This window comes from Pseudochaenichthys georgianus, chromosome 18, assembly GCF_902827115.2.
Source record: "Pseudochaenichthys georgianus chromosome 18, fPseGeo1.2, whole genome shotgun sequence".
NCBI lineage: Eukaryota > Metazoa > Chordata > Actinopteri > Perciformes > Channichthyidae > Pseudochaenichthys > Pseudochaenichthys georgianus.
In genome coordinates, this window is record NC_047520.1 from 19310390 (window position 1) to 19328553 (window position 18164).

Below are 18164 nucleotides of genomic sequence, written 5' to 3' on the forward strand. Positions count from 1 at the left end.
TTGCACCTCACCTTCACATTCCTGTCTATTCTTCGGACGAACTCAAAATAATGGGCATACCTCCACCCCTCGAGAGTTATCGCTGACTCAGCCATGTTTATGCAGCACTGCACGCGGAGATGTGGACGCGCAAGTCGCGCAGATTACGTACATATAAACCTACAAAGTACTGATCTAGTAAATTAAAAAATAATTATTTTTGTGTAGTTGTATATTGCAATAATAACGTATGGTTGTCACAAAATCCCACGGCACACCCGGACTTGCCTCACGGCACACCAGTGTGCCGCGGCACACCGTTTGGGAACCACTGGCCTACAGTATAGGCCTAGCGCTTTTCTACAACTCAAAGACGCTTGCACGCTTACACATGTCCTGCAATACACATGCTGCAGCTGCCCAGCTGCTCACTGTTTGTAAAAGTAAATAAATAGTATTTTCATTTCAATAATGTACTTTCTATACCCTGCTTCATAAACAATACTGACATCCCTGTGCTCCTCCGAGTCTGGGGGTCCGGGGATGTGAGGACAGCGCGAGGACACAGACAGGGAGGCTGCTTCACTTCATAAAGGAAATGGCGGTCAATATTAAACAACACAGGAGCTAAAACGCTTAATAACCTTCATTACGTGTTAGAGAAAGAACATAAGAACGTTTGACAAGGATGAGGCTGTTAAACGGGCAGCGGATCCGCTGTGTGTAGAAAGAGAGAGAGAGAGAGAGAGAGAGAGAGACGCTGAGCTGCACCGTGCAGCGATCAGCTGATACGGAGCACAGAGAGAGAGAGCTGCAGTCCGCGGGGCTCGGCCTCGCCTCCTGTCCTCACAACTCTTATTAATCCCGGTACCGGACAATTGTTATTTGTTCCTACTCGGAACCGAGTTTTGCTTCCCAACCCGGCCACTGTGCTACACTTCTCGCCCCGCTCCGCCCCGCCCCCGTCTAACTGTACAGAAAACGGCGAGATGCATTTCCTTAGGAATCTACAAGCCGAACTGAAACTAACATTTCTAAACGAACAATGGCGGACACGTACAATTTGCGAATTAGTTCTGCCTTTTGTAAACTGAATTTGTCAATAAATCAGGCCTGAAAAACGTCACTTGTCCGCCGGACAAGTCAATTGAAAGATCTACTTGTCCGATATTGTAAATAACACGTCCCGGACGGTGGGACGTGTACTTTTTCGCACACTGCGGTATGCAACGTGTGTGAAGCAGAAATCCTGCAGCTCCGCCCGCCGGACCGGTAAGCGGAACAAAACACACAAGAGTTAGACCTAACACACTTAGCTATTTTATCTACTTCTGGAACAAGCTAAACTAGTTATTATAAATATATTTATTCTTCACTGTCGGGTAACTCATTACTGGATCAGTGAGCTGCATGAGATACTGACGAGCTGTCAGGAGAGAGAGAGAGGGGGGGAGAGGGGAGAGAGAGGGGGGGGGGGGGAGAGAGGGAGAGAGGAAAAGAGAGCGCTTCCGCTCATTTCTCCCGTGTTATTATCCAAAGTGAATGTAAACTTGAATAATGTACATCATTTGAATGTAATAATTAAGTTGATTGTTGTTTGTGGAAGCTCCAGTGAATGAGCCCCATTAACTGAGTTTAAACATCACTTTAAATGGAAGATTTAACGTGATGTTTAAATCTTCCATTTAGGCCCCGCCCACGCGATCGGTATCGGCCGATACTGATTCCGGTGATCGGTGATCGGCCCCAAAATTGGCGATCGAAGCATCCCTAGTTAAAATACATCCGTTCACCGGTCTGGCAGTAACTTAAGGTGTCCGAAAAAGACAATAAAATAGCGTTATGCAACGTGTGTGAAGCAGAAATCCTGCAGCTCCACCCGCTGGACCGGTGAGCGGAGCAACACACACTAAGAGTTAGACCTAACACACTTAGCTATTTTATCTACCTCTGGAACTAGCTAAACTAGTTATAAATATGTTTATTCTTCACTGTCGGGTCACTCATTACTGCAGGGGTGGGGAACCTCCGACCCCCGGGCCGTATACGGCCCGCGAGACAATTGGTACGGCCCTCGAGGTAATTTATAAAAACACGCAAAAAAGAAAAAAATGTAAGAAATCGAGACCGCAAAAAAATTAAACAAGCGAGTGCCTGTTTTTCCTGGCCAAGGTCAGGGTCCTTGAACACAACACGAGCCTAACGTGTCATCACGTGGTATATGTCTCGACTGACAGGGGTTCAGTTCTGACGGAGAGCACCAGAACGCCACTCCAGCACTTCAGAAAGTGCAGTACCCATAAGGAGCCATACACATGCCGCAGTTTTTGCGTGGCTGTGTCTTTAGTTGAAAGCCCAATGGCGATCTGTTCATCTGTCATACTGATCATACAGTCAATAACTTTGTTGTTATTAGCATCTGGTTAGCTAGCTATGCTAACGAATATAAGAAGCGTTTTCTACAACCAGTGAGGTAAAGGCACATCTTTATATGATCATTATAGTTATAAAAAAATAAGAGAATAAAGTATAGGTTTAACAGGTATAACATACTATATGACAGTAAAAAAAAGTTGTTATTAATACAGAAGAATACAGTTTGAAAGGGGAGTGATTTGTCAAATATTCATAAAGAAAAATAAATCTGCTTCCAGTTCTGTTTCATATGGGTGTTGAGAGATGTATCCAAAGATCTCCTAATGTTGCTCTCAAAGTGCACCAGATTGATGCTTTTAACTTCAACATTTAAAAAAAAAAATCTTCCCGGGGGAGCATGCCCCTCGGACCCCCCTAGAGGAGGTTAGGTCCCCCCCACTTAAATCATGTTCTCATGGATAGGAAACGAAATACATTTGCACACATCTTGTGTCCATATCGTTCTGTTTTGGTGGTCACGCCACACCGTGCACGTGCATGCATACGTGAGTCATGGTGAGATATCTGGATTAAGAGGTTGCTTTTTCTTTGCACAGAATGAAATGAATGGGCTGTGATTTTAGTTTTTTTAAGCAAAGGTCAATAATTTGTACGGCCCTCTGGGGATATTGTAAAAAATTGAAATGGCCCTTGAGAGGAAAAAGGTTCCCCACCCCTGCATTACTGGATCAGTGAGCTGCATGAGATACTGACAGGCTGTCAGGAGAGAGAGAGGGAGGGAGGGAGAGAGGAAAAGAGAGCGCTTCCACTAATTTCTCCCGTGTTATTATCCAAAGTAAATGTAAACTTGAATGTAATAATTATGTTGGTTGTTGTTTTTGTGGAAGCGCCAGTGAATGAGCCCCATTAACTGAGTTTTAAACATCACTTTAAATGGAAGATCCCCATAGGCCCCGCCCACTCGATCGGTATCGGCCGATACTGATATCGGTTTTACTTTGTGTTGCAGGGCAGAGCCTCGGCTACGGGTTTGTGAACTACGTGGACCCGAAGGACGCAGAGAAAGCCATCAACACCTTAAATGGCTTGAGACTCCAGACCAAAACCATCAAGGTGAGAAGTAGTGTATCATTAATGTATTCCTCTCTCTGAAATCTGTTCTGCATAATCCGAGACATGCCGCTCACTCGGTTTGGAGTCAAACATAATGAAGCTGGAGGAATGTGTGGGGGGGGAACCTTTTGTTAATCTGGGCACACTCTGCGCTGCCTCACCTCAAGTAGAGCAGAACTGTTTCTATGGTAGCATGTGCTGTGCAGGGAGGTGGCTGCCATTAGCATTCATCAGGCGGTGTGGAAAATCGTCTGCTTCATACAGAGCTGCAGGATTCATACCATGTGATATCTTTTACCAGGAGTTAGTCATATCCCTTCTCCACACAGCCACGGCAATGTCTGTAATGGAGAGTTCATGTTTGAATAGCAGCAGATCTGTGAGCTGCACGCCTGATTATTCCTGAATCTGACTCTTGAATATGGTACTGGCAGCTGAAGATGAGGCGTGTTATGAACCATACCGAACACATCTTCCGCTGCTCATCTCTTCATCTCTTCTGAAAGCCGAGCATGGAAACATTTTCTAACATATTTCACTCATCCTTAATTCTCCTGCTGCTCTGTGAGAAGTGAGGAGGAGTTGAAGCGTTGGCAAGTATTAGCATAAGATAAAGGTGAGGCTGAGTGCCTCCACTGTGTCAGAATAAAATCGATCTGAGAGTACAAAAGGGAAGTCCTTTAAAATGCTTAAAGGAGCCCTATTGTGCTTTCTTTGGTGTTCCCTTTCCTGTAGTGCTTTGTATAGGTGGTTGTAGGGATGGGTACCGAGCCCCGGTATTAAACGGGCCCCGGGGCTGAATTATTTAAGACCGTGTTACCGTTAAGCTTCGATGTTATCGGTCTTTTTATCGGTACTGTAGACATTTAAAAAATATGTATGTATTATGCTACACAAACATTATATTGCAGTTTTAGTGTCGCCAACTCCGTTTCTAATACGCAAAAAGACTGCAAAATGCGCATGAATGTGCACCACATTCAGACGGAGAAATGCACTGGGTTCGACTGTCTGTTAAAGTTTCAGCTACAATGAACCAACCCTGGTGCTGTTTTTGATGTGAAATATTATTTATTTAATTTAAATAAAAAGCGATGTTAATTTTGTTAACAATTTGTTTAGTTAATTTACCTTTTTCTTTTTCAAAAGAACTTATAAGAATACCGTTAAAGGACCGGATCGATAAGCGGTATCGATAAAAGTAGTTGTACTGTTAAAACCTTAACGATACCCATCCCTAGGTGGTTGTGCGTGTACTGTAAATTCCAAAAGTTCTTTGAACATTAAAGTATGTAAACATCACAGTAGAGGCACAGAATACTAATATGAACCTGATACTGAGCATAATACATTCTCTTTCAAAAAGACAATGAGGACTCTGTTAGGAAGGTTGTTAAAAATGATATCATCAAAATGTGCCCTTAAATTTGTCAAAAGTGAAGAATTTTAAGCATGAGTTATTTAAAACTGTTTGGATTTTTTTGTTTTTCTTCAAATTTGGCACAAATGTGAACTGATTAGATTCAATCGACAATGTAAGGCAAGTTTATTTATTTATATACAATACATTTCAAAGCAAGGCAATTTAAAGTGCTTTACATTTAGGGCTGCTCGATTATGGCAAAAATCATAATCACGATTATTTTTGTTAATATTGATATCACGATAATTAAATACGATTATTCATTGACTTTGAAAACATCTTATCCGGAAACCGGAAGTAGCTAAGAGGCTCCGGCTTGACGAGGTTAGTAAAAGTTGACTGTACGCTAGAGACCGGAGCATTGAGGACCGGAGAATAAAGACACGGCAACTAAAGCTTCCCTTGTAACGTGTTTATATGGATTTAAACAGACTGCAAGTCACAACACAACCTGGCTGAGAAGGATTTTAGGGTCGCTATACATCCTGTCCCAACCAAAGACAAATTTAGAGCATCATTGCGAAAGGGAATGCAGCAAATATAATCGTTTTCTTTCGTTATCGTTGCAAGCCAAAATCGTAATCGAGATTAAATTACAATTAATTGCATAGCCCTACTTTATATATATGACATATATACAGCGCAACAGAAAACATTGTAAAATGACATTTATAGCGTTAAAAAGCCAAGAGGAAAATACAAAAAAAACTAAAATAAATTAAAATCAGTGCAGTCTAAGATATATGGGGTTATTTGATTTAATAGAGGTGTATAAACATGCATTCTAACCAATGCATCTATGTTATATACATTTGATGGCAGTATTTCTGTTTCATCGGAGTTTCGATGATGTATTGATCTGCAGGATGACTGTGGCTTTATGGACAGATGTTGATTGATGCTGTATATTTCTGCAGCTCTGCACACATCTCCTGCCTTCAGAGCGTGATGATTTTTAATAAGCCGCCTCGCCGTCGCCGCTCTGTTGTCTGTAGTGATGATGACTTCTAAATGAGAGCTGTCTGCACGGCGCTGATGCTGCATCCATCTCTGTCAGATACACACGGAGACACTAATTCCTCTCTGTCCCATTTACTTGACGTATCAATACAGAGCTGCAGTGATGTGGTATTTCTGTGTTTTGAATTAAAAGCTAACGTTAGATTATAAATTAACTGAAGCACGGTCAAGGCGTTAAGTAGTCTCATTTAGACACTTGTTAGCAACTAGTTTTTATAATCACCAGTGGGGTATTTCCTGACGGATGTTAATGATTATAAAAACTGTCGTTAAACTTATTTCACGCAAATTGGCAAAATATAATGGTAAGCGGTCATTGACTTGGATGTTGGAGTGATGCAGCGCTGCAGGATGAATGTTAGGCGTAAGAGCTTTTACCGGTCAACATTTAGTCATTGTGTTTTAGGCACCGCAAGCACATTTGACCTCAGCTTTATTTGTGCAAGTTACATTGTTGTGCAGTTTATTAGAAACAAACAAATCGGACCCGTGCTTTTGTTTGCAGGAACTCCATGTTTTACGCTTCACTATCCATCCACGAGTCTCACAGTTTCAAAAACATTTTTCAATACCTGGAGCTAACCTAAACTTAGGTTGCATTATCACATGTACATGCTTAACGAGTCATAAAGAGAAAGGCAGTGTTTGAAGGCTGTCTGTTAGAAATGGGTCACAGCATCTGCTCTGATTCTCAACACATGATTTATATGTTTATATTGTGTTTAATGTGCACTCTGTAACGTGCATCATTGCTGTCTGCAGGTGTCGTATGCGCGCCCAAGCTCAGCCTCAATCAGAGACGCTAACCTGTATGTCAGCGGGTTGCCAAAGACGATGACTCAGAAGGAGCTGGAGCAGCTGTTCTCTCAGTTTGGACGCATCATTACCTCACGCATCCTGGTGGACCAGGTAACCGGTGAGTACCCCCCATCTCCTCTCTGCTCTTCCCCACACACCCTGTCACAGCCTGGTTTGGAGGTTGAGGTTGTGTGAGTGCCCCAAAAATACAATTCTCCACTCGAGGTGTTCATAGATATGTGTGTAAAGCAGTGGGGCGTCATCATTCCTCTTACCCTGCACTCCCTGAGGTGAGCCTGATGAAATGTATTCAGAGCTGAAACACTAATAAACACATCATCACCCCTGGGGCCCCTGTCCCTCCCTCAAACATGATGGGATTGCTTCTCTTTATTTCCCAACATGGAGGATTATGTTAATGCACAACCTGTGATCAGTCGGTAACAGAAAACTCTGAAACTCTGCACAAACATCATATGACTGTACTCCATGAGAGCAATGCACTTATTTGTAAAACTACGAGTAGATTGTTTAAAAGTTAAATGTGCAGCCAGGCGCAGCATGGAGAGATGGACCTGTGTGACTCTGCTCAGGCTGGTTGGCAGGAAGAGACAAGACTGAGAGAACAAACACATGCAGGGCTGCGAGAGGTAAATGAGACCCAGGAAACATGTGGCTCAGAAATAGCCTTATTTAAAGAAAATCAGGAATGATGGTGATAATCATGACCTGTAGTGTTGATGTTGTCCCGTGCCTACTAGCAGCAGTCGATCATTTCTAGTAAGATGTTCAGTCAAACATTGTTTCTTACTTCTTTTTTATTTCTCACCTCTTGGGGACGTCTGCATGTCACGATCTTCGGTCTTGTTTCTCCCTGCTGCCGATGAGCAGGTCACTGCCAACTTTTTGTGCTTCTGTCTTTTGGTTTGGTTTTTAGCAGAATTCTTTTTATTTCAGAATCTGGACCACAACATTATTATTCACCAAGAAATGCACAAAATCACCCCGAGTGTAACTCGTACAACTCAATAGGGCTGCACGATTTTAGCCTCTGTGATTGTATAAGCACAAAATGCTGCGAAAGAGTTTAAGTAGGATGCGTGTGCGATGGTGACAACATATTTGTTTTATGTGCAGTCTAATCATTATGCACGCACACCCTGCTTAGCTGCAAAATGAGTCTGTGTTAGAACAGAGCCAGAGACTAGTGGAAAGAGATGCTATGAACTGGTAGTGCCAACACATTGTACAGCATAGTGGAAGCGCCCTCGAGCCGGGGAGGCATACGATGAACAGGAATTGGCTGAACTGTTTGGGGAGCGTCTGTCACTATCACAACAGACAATAAACCGCAATATGACTTTTCACCACATCAAGCAGCCCTATACCTCACAATCAGCTAATACAGCAAAAATCATTGTATGTATTTCAGCTGTTAAAGCTCACTATTAAGCTCTGTCTCCTTGTGCAGCCTTTTCACATGTTTTCAGAACGTTTTGGGAAAACACTCCAGATCAGGGTGAAATAAATGTTTTTGTAAATGTCCCCTGCGGCATGTCGTCATGGCTGGTGTGAATGAAGTTGTGTGGATGTTTTTCTCCTCAGGCGTGTCCAGAGGGGTGGGATTCATCCGTTTTGACCGGCGTGTAGAGGCCGAGGAGGCCATCAAGGGTCTGAACTGTCAGAAGCCCCCTGGGGCTGCGGAGCCCATCACAGTGAAGTTCGCCAACAACCCAAGCCAGAAGACAAGCCAGGCGCTGCTGAGCCAGCTATACCAGTCCCCCAACCGCAGGTACCCCGGACCCCTGGCCCATCAGGCACAGCGCTTCAGGTAAAGACAATAACATTGAAGTCTTCGCTGTGCTTCTCCTGCTGTAGAGCTCAAGTTAGTGAACATTAATGTGACCAGCTCTATTGAAATCAGTCAAAGTCGCCAACGGTTCACTCAATCATGGATTTATGTGAAACAATTGGGTTTTGTGACATTTTGCTGAGTACTTGCAGAATACATATGGGAAAGATATCATTGGAAATCTTTCTCCCCTTTCCAACAAAGCATTTAGGGTGAGTTTGCCTCCCATTGCAGGAAATCGGTGGTGAAAATGGCATATTTCAATGTAGTAGAGTCAGAGAACTTTACAGCATTACGACAGCAAAAGTAAAGTGCAGCTAAAAATAAAGCGAGCCCGTTATTAGAATTCAATTCAAATGGGTTAAAAAAAAAATTCAAAGTAAGACTAAGCTGATATTGATGTTCAGTAAAGAGGTTAATGGAGACATGGATTCTTCATATCAGGCATATTACTCAGTCATCCTGTAATAATCATTGAAAGTCTTTCTTAATATTGAAATGAATGTGTGTTTGCCCTAGGCTGGACAATCTGCTGAACATGGCGTACGGAGTGAAGAGGTAAATAGATGTTCTTTAATTGATCCTGAGGGAGGTTCAGCGACCGCATGAGGGATAACTCTCTCTGTGTGTAGGAAGCAGCACAGCAGCAGGTTGCTCTGATTCAATATGATCAAAGCTAACACTGCAGCGTGTTACACATCATGAGGGTGTGTGGCTGTTTGTCTTTTCAATGTAAATATTCAATATGATACAGAGGGACATGAGTGCATGTTAGAGCAGGAAGAGACGATATCATTAAGTGTCCTCACTTTAAACAGGCTCTTTTCTGCTTTTCGGACTGTTCCCTCCCCTGTAGTGTGTTCTATTTGTGCATGTCAATGGTCTGCAAAGGCTGAATGCCAAAGGTCCCTCCGGAGAGAGTTTGGCTCCTCATATCAACCTAAACATGAGCAGGATAGAGCCTCCTTAAAGGGACAGTTCACCCCAATACAGTACAATAATGGATTCCTTCTACCTGTGTTGCTTATGCTTTACTAAATAAATAGCTACAAAACATACATAGCAATGTTTCTTTATATGTTTAACCCACCGTGTCGTTGGGAGCAGTTTTATGCAGAAGCTATTGCTGTTGAGTTTGTAATGTATGTTTGTGTGAAAACAATTACCCTTATTGCAGTTATGAAGTCTTGTCGAGTGTGCCTGTCCATAACGATAAATGCTTCTGACTCAGAATGAGCACAGGTTAAGTCTTAGTGCAGGAAACACTTAAATGTTCATTAAAAAGTAGCCTACCTCAGGCTGAGGCCTACATATGTCCACAGGAACAGCCGAGCTGCATATTTACAGGTGCATGCATACTTGCAAAGCATGTTGTTTACATCCTTGTTTGTTTAAGCAAGCATGGAGGAAAACCAACACACAACAGGCCCATTGGCATTATGGGTATGCGCCACCATGCTGCAGGATATAGACAAGAAGCATTATTTATTCAGATGTTAGAAAACAAAGTGTCTGATAAATACAAGCAGCAAATGACCTCATGCAAACATACTGATCCTGTTAATCTGATCAGAGGTCGTTGAACCAAGATGTGTGAGTGTGAAGATTTTAGAGAATGATTTTACGTTGCTGTCTGAGAAGAGGACGGTGAGGTGCTTTAATCTTGACAGGACGTGGCAACATGTCAGGATTAAAGTGCCCTCTGTGTGTCGACACAACAACAGACAGACTTTCACTGTGTCTTTCTTGCTATTGCACAAAATTGCACACTTGTATTTCTAGCTCGGCTGAAGGCCTTGATCTAATATGGACAGCGCCGTCCTGTTTTAAACTTTGTTGCATCAGACGTCTGCAGGATTCTTGAGGATGCCAGTTTGTCTCAGCTCACTCTGTGAGAGCGAGTTCGATTGAAGTCCAATCCCCTGAGAGCTCAAGCGCGACAATGCTTGGTGATTTCCATGACGTGTGTGTGTGTGCGTCCTCGCTGCTACAGCACACCTGTCAGGCTGCATGTTCCCGCAGAAGCCTAGTGGAGCAGCTAATCTCCTCCGACACCTGCGGCAATAATTTATAGGCTTCATGCAATCACTTTCTCTTCACTGTAGAAACCACTTTCCCCAAAAGCTTTTCATCCCACTGTTGGCACAACGGCCGACTGGCACATGACACGTTCTCCCTGTGTCTGGTTCTGAATAAATGCCTCTGTTGCAGCAGTGTGTTCTGCTGTCTGTAGATCTCTGCAAACATACTGATCCTGTTCATCTGACTAAGGAAGAAGTGAATGTGGCACATGGTAGTCAAGTTTTATAAAGTGTTATTTGCAGAGGTGTGGACTCAAGTCACATGACTTGGACTCGAGTCAGACTCGAGTCACCAATTTGATGACTTGAGACTCGACTTGACAAAATCACAAAACACTTGCGACTCGACTTGGACTTGAACACCAATGACTCGGCATTGACTTGGACTTGAGCCTTCTGACTTGAGGTGACTTGATACTTTAATTCAGAGGTCTCCAACACGCCGATCGCGAGCTGCCACTAGAAGAGAAGCCTCCCGTTGGGGAGAGCAGAATCTTCAGCTGCTCCTACTCTTGCTGAGAATCCATGCAGGCAGGGGCGGGACTTTATTTAGCTGGGCCACCATGCGGCCAATCATATGCGAGGACACACTAGGATCATACCATTATTTGAAAGAAGGGTGGGGGGCACAGAAGGTGTAGTGGTACAGGCCAGCTGCACAGAGCGACGGGGAGACGGATTTAAATGCAAGCGCGTCGGAAAAAGTCAAGAAATTAGCGAAAACCCAAAAAAGAAGCAGCATCTGGCTGCTTTTCAATGATATTGGAGAAAGCAAAGCCGAGTGCAGGATTTGTAAAATGAAAATAACCTTTTTTGGTTACCTTTATGTTGGTAACCACTCAGGATTTACTGTCAGAGGTGGGAGAAGTTCAGATCTTGTACTTGAGTACAAAAGTACCAGAGTGTAGGAATACTCGGTTACAATAAAAAGTCCTGCATTCAAAATGTTACAAGTGAAAGTACAAAAGTATTAGCATCAAAATATACTTAAAGTACCACCTGCAGAGGGATCTAGATGCAGGTGTTCTCTTCCCCATAGAGACCGCCTGGCTGCACATTATCCCTTGCATAAAGATAGATTGTGGGTCCCTTACAACATGTTGTGCACAGTGGAAATAAACATTCTGGTTACCTCAACATCAGGGATCTTAAACTTAAACTCCTTCTGAATCAAACCGTCACGGTAGCCTTACCGTACCTCTTAAAATAGAAAAAAACACGTTACTTTACCAGCAGAGAGAAAATTGATTATTAAATTATTAATGTGACTAATAAAGAGCGGTTTGATTATTAAGTATTATTCTGTTGATCGATGTCATTACATTTGGTGAAAACACTTAATGACTTGACTTGCTTATGTTCATGACATAACTGTCACTGCAACTGTTTTTGCAAGGAGGCTCGTTTTCACAGGCAGCGATTCATTGTTTTCTCCAAATGCATATTACCAGATATGGCAGATGCTCTTACAGCTGTTAGTTTAGCGTCTGTATGATTACTTATAAAATAATTTTATTTTTTTTTACCTTTATTTATTCAGATTGGTCCCATTGAGATCATAGATCTCTTTTTCAAGGGAGACCTGCAGCATATAGGTTCCACATGAAACATAAAACAATAAAGGACATTATACATTATATTTACAGGATACATAGTTATAGACATTTACAAGTGCCCATTGTATCAGCAAGCATTTCATTTAGCCTAGCTTTAAAAACATGCAGAGGAATGAGATTGCTCAGTTTCAATTCTTGCTGAAGATTGTTCCAAGCAAGTGGAGCTGCGCACATAAAAGCTGTCTTACCGAAGACAGTCCTTGCTCTTGGCACATCTAACAAGACTACATCATGTGACCTCAGACAATAGCTGCTTGCAACTCTCTGTGTTATCAGAGAGCAGATATAATACGGGAGTTTACCCAACAAAGCTTTATAGATAAACGTGTACCAATGACTGAGCCTCCGTACAGAGAGTGATGGTAAACCTGCCTTGGTATACAGTGTACAGTGATGAGTAAGCGCTTTACAATTTGTGACAAATCTCAGAGCGCTGTGATACGCAGCATCCAATTTGCTCAGATAATTGGCAGGTGCATTCATATAGACCAGATCCCCATAGTCCAGCACAGGTAAAAAGGTCACAGTGACTAGCCTTTTCCTGGCCTCCAGCGAGAAACAGGACTTGTTTCTGAAAAAGAAACCTAGCCTAACCCTCAGTTTTTTAAGCAGGTTATTGACATGAAGTTTAAAAGAGAGACAATCATCAAGCCAGATACCCAGGTATTTGTAACAGGCAACAACTTCAAGTTTTGTTCCTTGCGTAGTTACAATATCTAAAACAGGCTCTGGTGTCTTTTTAGCTTTTGAAAAGAGCATTACCTTGGTTTTATCCACATTTAAAAGAAGCTTTAATTCAGAATTTAATTTAATCACTTGCCCGTCTAATTTACGAGAAGTAAGGTGTTAACACTGAGGGTGAATTCACTAGAAGTGATTATGTCCGTCACTACCAGCACAAACCTGCTCAGAAAGTTGTGAAAAGTGCACTTTTTTTGCACAGGGAAATGAAAGAAGTTTGTATCTTCTGAGGGCTCTGCAGTTTTTTTAAATATGTGCAGATATGACAGTTGGCGCTGTCAGTAGCGTCGGTGCATTCTTTAGTGAGTTCCCCCAGAGGAGTGTGCTCTGCAGGACCGTCTCCTGTCCTCTGCTGTCTTCAGAGCTGTTTGCGTCCTCACTGAGTCTCTGCGTCTCTCTCTGTCTCACAGCAGGTTCTCCCCGATGGCTATTGACGGCGTCACCAGCCTGGCGGGCATCAACCTCCCAGGCCACGCTGGGACTGGGTGGTGCATCTTTGTCTACAACCTGGCGCCGGACGCAGACGAGAGCATCCTGTGGCAGATGTTCGGCCCGTTCGGAGCGGTCACCAACGTGAAGGTGATCCGTGACTTCAACACAAACAAGTGTAAAGGATTTGGTTTTGTCACCATGACTAACTACGACGAGGCCGCCGTGGCCATCGCCAGCCTGAACGGATACCGCCTCGGGGACAGAGTGCTGCAAGTCTCGTTCAAAACCAACAAAACACACAAAGCCTAAACCCTCAACTGTGTTACCATGGGAACGGGAAGATTCACTTTCTACATTAGTAAACACAGCTTTGTAAATCAGTGTTACGAAGGGAAATTTAGCGTCCAACAATGTGATTTCTTTTTTTCGCTACGCTTTGAATCTTAATATTCTTTAAAAAATAACCTTGAGGTGTGAGCTGAGACTCACAGGAGGACGGTGGGTTTGTCTTTTTGTTGCACATTAAGTCTCGTAAAGTTCAGCATTGTGATTTCTTTTGTATTTGTGTCCTCAGTTGCCTTCAGGTGCGTTTTGCCTTCAGTGGTTAGCAGTTCTTCTGTTGAACTATTTTTGTAAGTATTCTGTTCATTGTAATTTGAGTTGTTATCAGTCGGCTGCATAATGTTGTAAACTTAACAGATAAAAAGACAAAAAACACACTTCTTAAAGCAGTACCTTGCCAAAGAGCTAAGAACCTCTTTGATGTGGGTTTAAAATGCATCTATTTTTATAAAAAGAACAATTTGGAGACACTTTTTACTGGACCTGGAACAAAATATTTTGACTTTGAGAAATATCTTCATATTGTGAGCTTTTGAACTTTACAGGAAAGTTTGCAGAGGTTGACATTTCTGGGGAGATTTATGATGTAAAAAAAAAAAAACCTTTTGAGATCTTTGTATTATCTTTAGATTATAGGATCGATAGCTGGGCTGGTTTGTAAAATCTTACACGACCAGCACCTCTGAATCCATTTGGACAAAAATGCTGAGGAAAAAGTGCATGCTAAATTATAACGTGGAGGTATGTTAAAGGTGGAATGAGTTCTTCATAACGGATCCCTTCAGATGCGTCTGAGGCTGCAGCTTCTGCCTCTGAAAGCATCACCACTGACAGGTTTTTACATGAAGCCAGTGAAGGCAGCAGCCGGTCTGGGGACGGGGCGGAGGATTACTTTGTAAATAAGTCCTTTTTATGTTTATCAGTATTATTTTTGTTTGGACCTCATCGGAAAGTGTGATATTATAGATATCTTTTTCTTTTTCTATTATGGAGTATGTAAGGTATTTTAATTTGAGATATTGACTTACTCTCAGTTGAACTCTTGATTTCAAATCTGTCGTAGATAGTAAAAAAAAAAAAGACAACTATAGACATGTTTTTGTTTTTTATATATAAACATTATAGATATATATTTATGTGGTAAAGAATGGATATAAACCACTTTTTGTTTTCATATTCATATATATGCATATAACCTGTCTTTGGAGTATATTGCTTTATTCACGTGGGGAGCTGTCTGAACACCACACCCCCCCCTTACTGAGCAGTGTGCTATGCATTATTCTAATTAGTATCTGCAGCTGCTTTTCTATTCCTCTGTGTTTCTATAAAGGACTTGTGACGGGGGCAGATCTGCTGAGTCATGCCGGACCCTCGCTTTTTGTAATCTTCTTGATTGTGCAGAGGGTCCGGCATGAGCTCAGTCCCCCCCACCACATCTCTTATCTCAATTCTTACTATAAGAATGATTATTTATTTGGAGTTGTATAGTCTGACTTTGTTCACGTCTTTTTTTCTGGAATAGAATCTCTTTTTGTTGAGTATTTAAGAGGATGTACATGTTATTTACTTTGTGTTTGGATACTTTGGAGTTTTTCCATGTTCAGTACATCAATAAATAAGTTGAAGGGCAAACGCAGCTTTGTGAACGGATTATATTTTCCTCTGCACGCAGAACATGTTTAGTTCAAGCACCCTAAAGAAATATGCAAGATCACTCCGACTGTCCCTTTGAAGCAACATCTCTACTCGTGCCTGATGGATCATTGGTGGTGCTTTTGTTTGCAGCTCGTACTCGATGCATGCTCTTTGAACACATCTCCACCATATACGCTTTTTGAAGATTTCAACTTTTAGAAATGCTAACTTGTATTTGAATGCAGCGTCTTGCAGGAAGCTGTCAGATATAGAGAATTTATTTTTGCCTCTTTCAGTTGTTTCTTTATGCCTTTGAAGTGATCCCCGAATGTGACCCAAGTCACGCCTCGAATCCTTTCCTGCAGTTTAAAGCGTCTGCCATATTGATTAGAGATGTGATCGTGCACGTTGAAGCTCCTCATCATGCAAACACATTGTTCCTTAGATGCTGCAGTGAAACAGGGTGAGGGGCTTTCTCTGACTGGTGACTGCTGACAACATGAAGAACAGAATAGCTGTCACTGTGAAGAGGACACCAGATGAATCTGAGTGATGGCTCTGCTCGTCATGTGGTAATAACGTGTTGACATCTGATCAGCTCTTTTCCTCTGCATTCCTGTTCTGCCTTTATGTAATGTCATCAATATGCATAACTGGATATTGTTATTTGAGAAGCTAATACAAAACAAATTGCACTAAGCAAATCGATGAAAGGATGCCATTTTGAAGCGATACATTTGTTTGAATCATTGTGCAGTGTCAGTCAATTCAAAACATTCCCATAAACAATTTATTTGGATAAAGTTAGTGTTGAAGATCAGTGCGGTTTAGTATGATATTGAGCCTTAAAACACTTTTGTTGCCAGTTAAATTATGGTGTTATACTACACTACTATTTCAACTGTTTATCGGTCAACCGTTTTTCTTTTTCTATGATTTCAATCATTTCCTTGCCAACTATTTTGCTTTCTTCTAGTTACAACTAATTTAACCATTTTGCTTATACATTTCAAATGATCGATTACTTGCAACTTGAGCTAGCTAACTGTCATTTTCCAATTGTTTGCTAGCTAACTAGTCCGCACTCTAGACCTGTTATTCTTTCCAAAAGTGCTGAAGCTTCCCAGCTGTAAGTGGATATTCTTTTTGATGCTTTACTTGGCGATGTAGTTGATGCTTTATTTCACGTGTCGTCGTCGTGCAGCAGCATGTTCTGGGACACGCTGAATAAAACATAGTGGTACACTCTGCCCACAGCTGCTGATGTCAGCAGCCGCACGTAAACATGTCTGCAGACGCTCCGGATGGTCATCCTGATTCTCTATTACTTTACTTAGTCTGTATTCATGCACTGATGGAAGTTAATGTTCATGATTGAGCACAAAAGCAAAATGCGTTAGAAGTTGGAACATCAGCACTTTGCATAGGGTGGCCCAACGGCCCAACACATTTTTATTAGGAGAAATGCACTGCAGCTTTAAAAACACAAATGTGCCAAAACACACGCACATGAAGAAACATCTTAACGTGCTTCACAACACATGCACAGAGATGGAGCTCTTGTTGACGTTCAGGGATTATAAAGTTGCCCACCTCTTACAGCAGGTTGGAGTCGTCCCTAAAATGTAAATGTATTGGCTCATAGTGATCACATGATTTTTTCCGATATTATGTCCAACTTTATAATTCCTGAACGTCAACACGCGCTGCGGTCCCAGCTCCGGCATCACTTGGTGTCCCCTGGTTTCCGTTGTGTTTTGAGCTTCTTGCAGCGTTTCATTTATGCAGTGCTTTTAGTAAACGGTGTGCATGTGTTGTCAAGTTGGTAAAGATGTTTCTTCATTCACATGCATTTGGCACACTTTTGTTTTGGGCTGTTGTAACGCCTGTCGGACAGCGTACAATACTTACCAGGTGTAATCCTATGTGGCATTTAAAGCTTCATCAAAGTCTGGTCCAACCTGAATTTAGATCAATCACTTGATAATTATCGAGTTTTTTCTTTTGTGTACCAATTTCATTTTTCTTGGAAGTAGCCAAGTAGGCCAACAAGATTGCAACTGATGATGACCATGCAGAACTGTTTACTCAGAAAGATGCTCCTGGTGTAATTCATTGACAAATGAATGTGACTGTCCTCAGGAGATTTGTTGATTTGAGAGACAATGTGGTTTATCATTCTTTGTGCAATTGGTTTTACTGTATTATTAAAAAGGTTCAGGACTATAGTGATTTGAGAAATATAGATGGATAATAATATGTCTAGCAGGTGTCCTTTTTTCGCCCAATCCGGTATTTAATTTTGTTTTAATCTGAATCATTTTGACACAGATATCTGGTGTGCACGGCGTGTGGCGCTCCACGCGAGTCTAGCTCAGTAATTCTGGAACAATTAAACATGTAGAGAAGCATCATGTCACATGACATGATAAACCACAACGCAGCAGCTTTAATTTGAGACAGAAAATGAGTTGCATTGAATCATAAAAGCGTAGGATAAACCAGTGTTGAAGCTCATGTCCCAACCACAGTGAGGACGTTCGAATGCATTAGTTCTGTTTTTGGCGAGTATCACACTGCAGACATATTCACCACGGCCAAGTAGGTTATGGTTTAGCTTCCACGGATAATAGGAGGAGCAAGTGAACGCAGCGTTGGCTTTCTACTCATTTAAATTTGAAGTCGAATTTCCTCTGTAACTGTAAGGACTTTCTCTCATGCTGCTCGTGTACCAACCACAAGCTTAGCTTCCT

The 18164-nt window shown here is 42.0% G+C and overlaps 1 protein-coding gene across 5 annotated transcripts in view; it reads left to right on the top strand.

The window, feature by feature from the left end:
* The window catches only part of elavl2 (ELAV like neuron-specific RNA binding protein 2), a 51856-nt gene extending 36456 nt beyond the window's left edge, over positions 1 to 15400 (top strand). For 3 of the 5 annotated variants that reach the window (XM_034106434.1, XM_034106436.1, XM_034106435.2), the window contains exons 4-8: positions 3365 to 3468; positions 6674 to 6827; positions 8315 to 8540; positions 9081 to 9119; positions 13410 to 15400. In XM_034106434.1, the coding sequence (XP_033962325.1) occupies positions 3365 to 3468; positions 6674 to 6827; positions 8315 to 8540; positions 9081 to 9119; positions 13410 to 13740 (854 nt within the window). In that variant the 3' untranslated portion in view covers positions 13741 to 15400. Of the gene's footprint in view, positions 1 to 3364; positions 3469 to 3633; positions 4085 to 6673; positions 6828 to 8314; positions 8541 to 9080; positions 9120 to 13409 lie in introns of those variants that run through there. The other 2 variants (XM_034106437.2, XM_034106439.2) reach the window with 2 other exon arrangements.
* The last annotated feature ends 2764 nt before the right edge of the window (positions 15401 to 18164 follow it).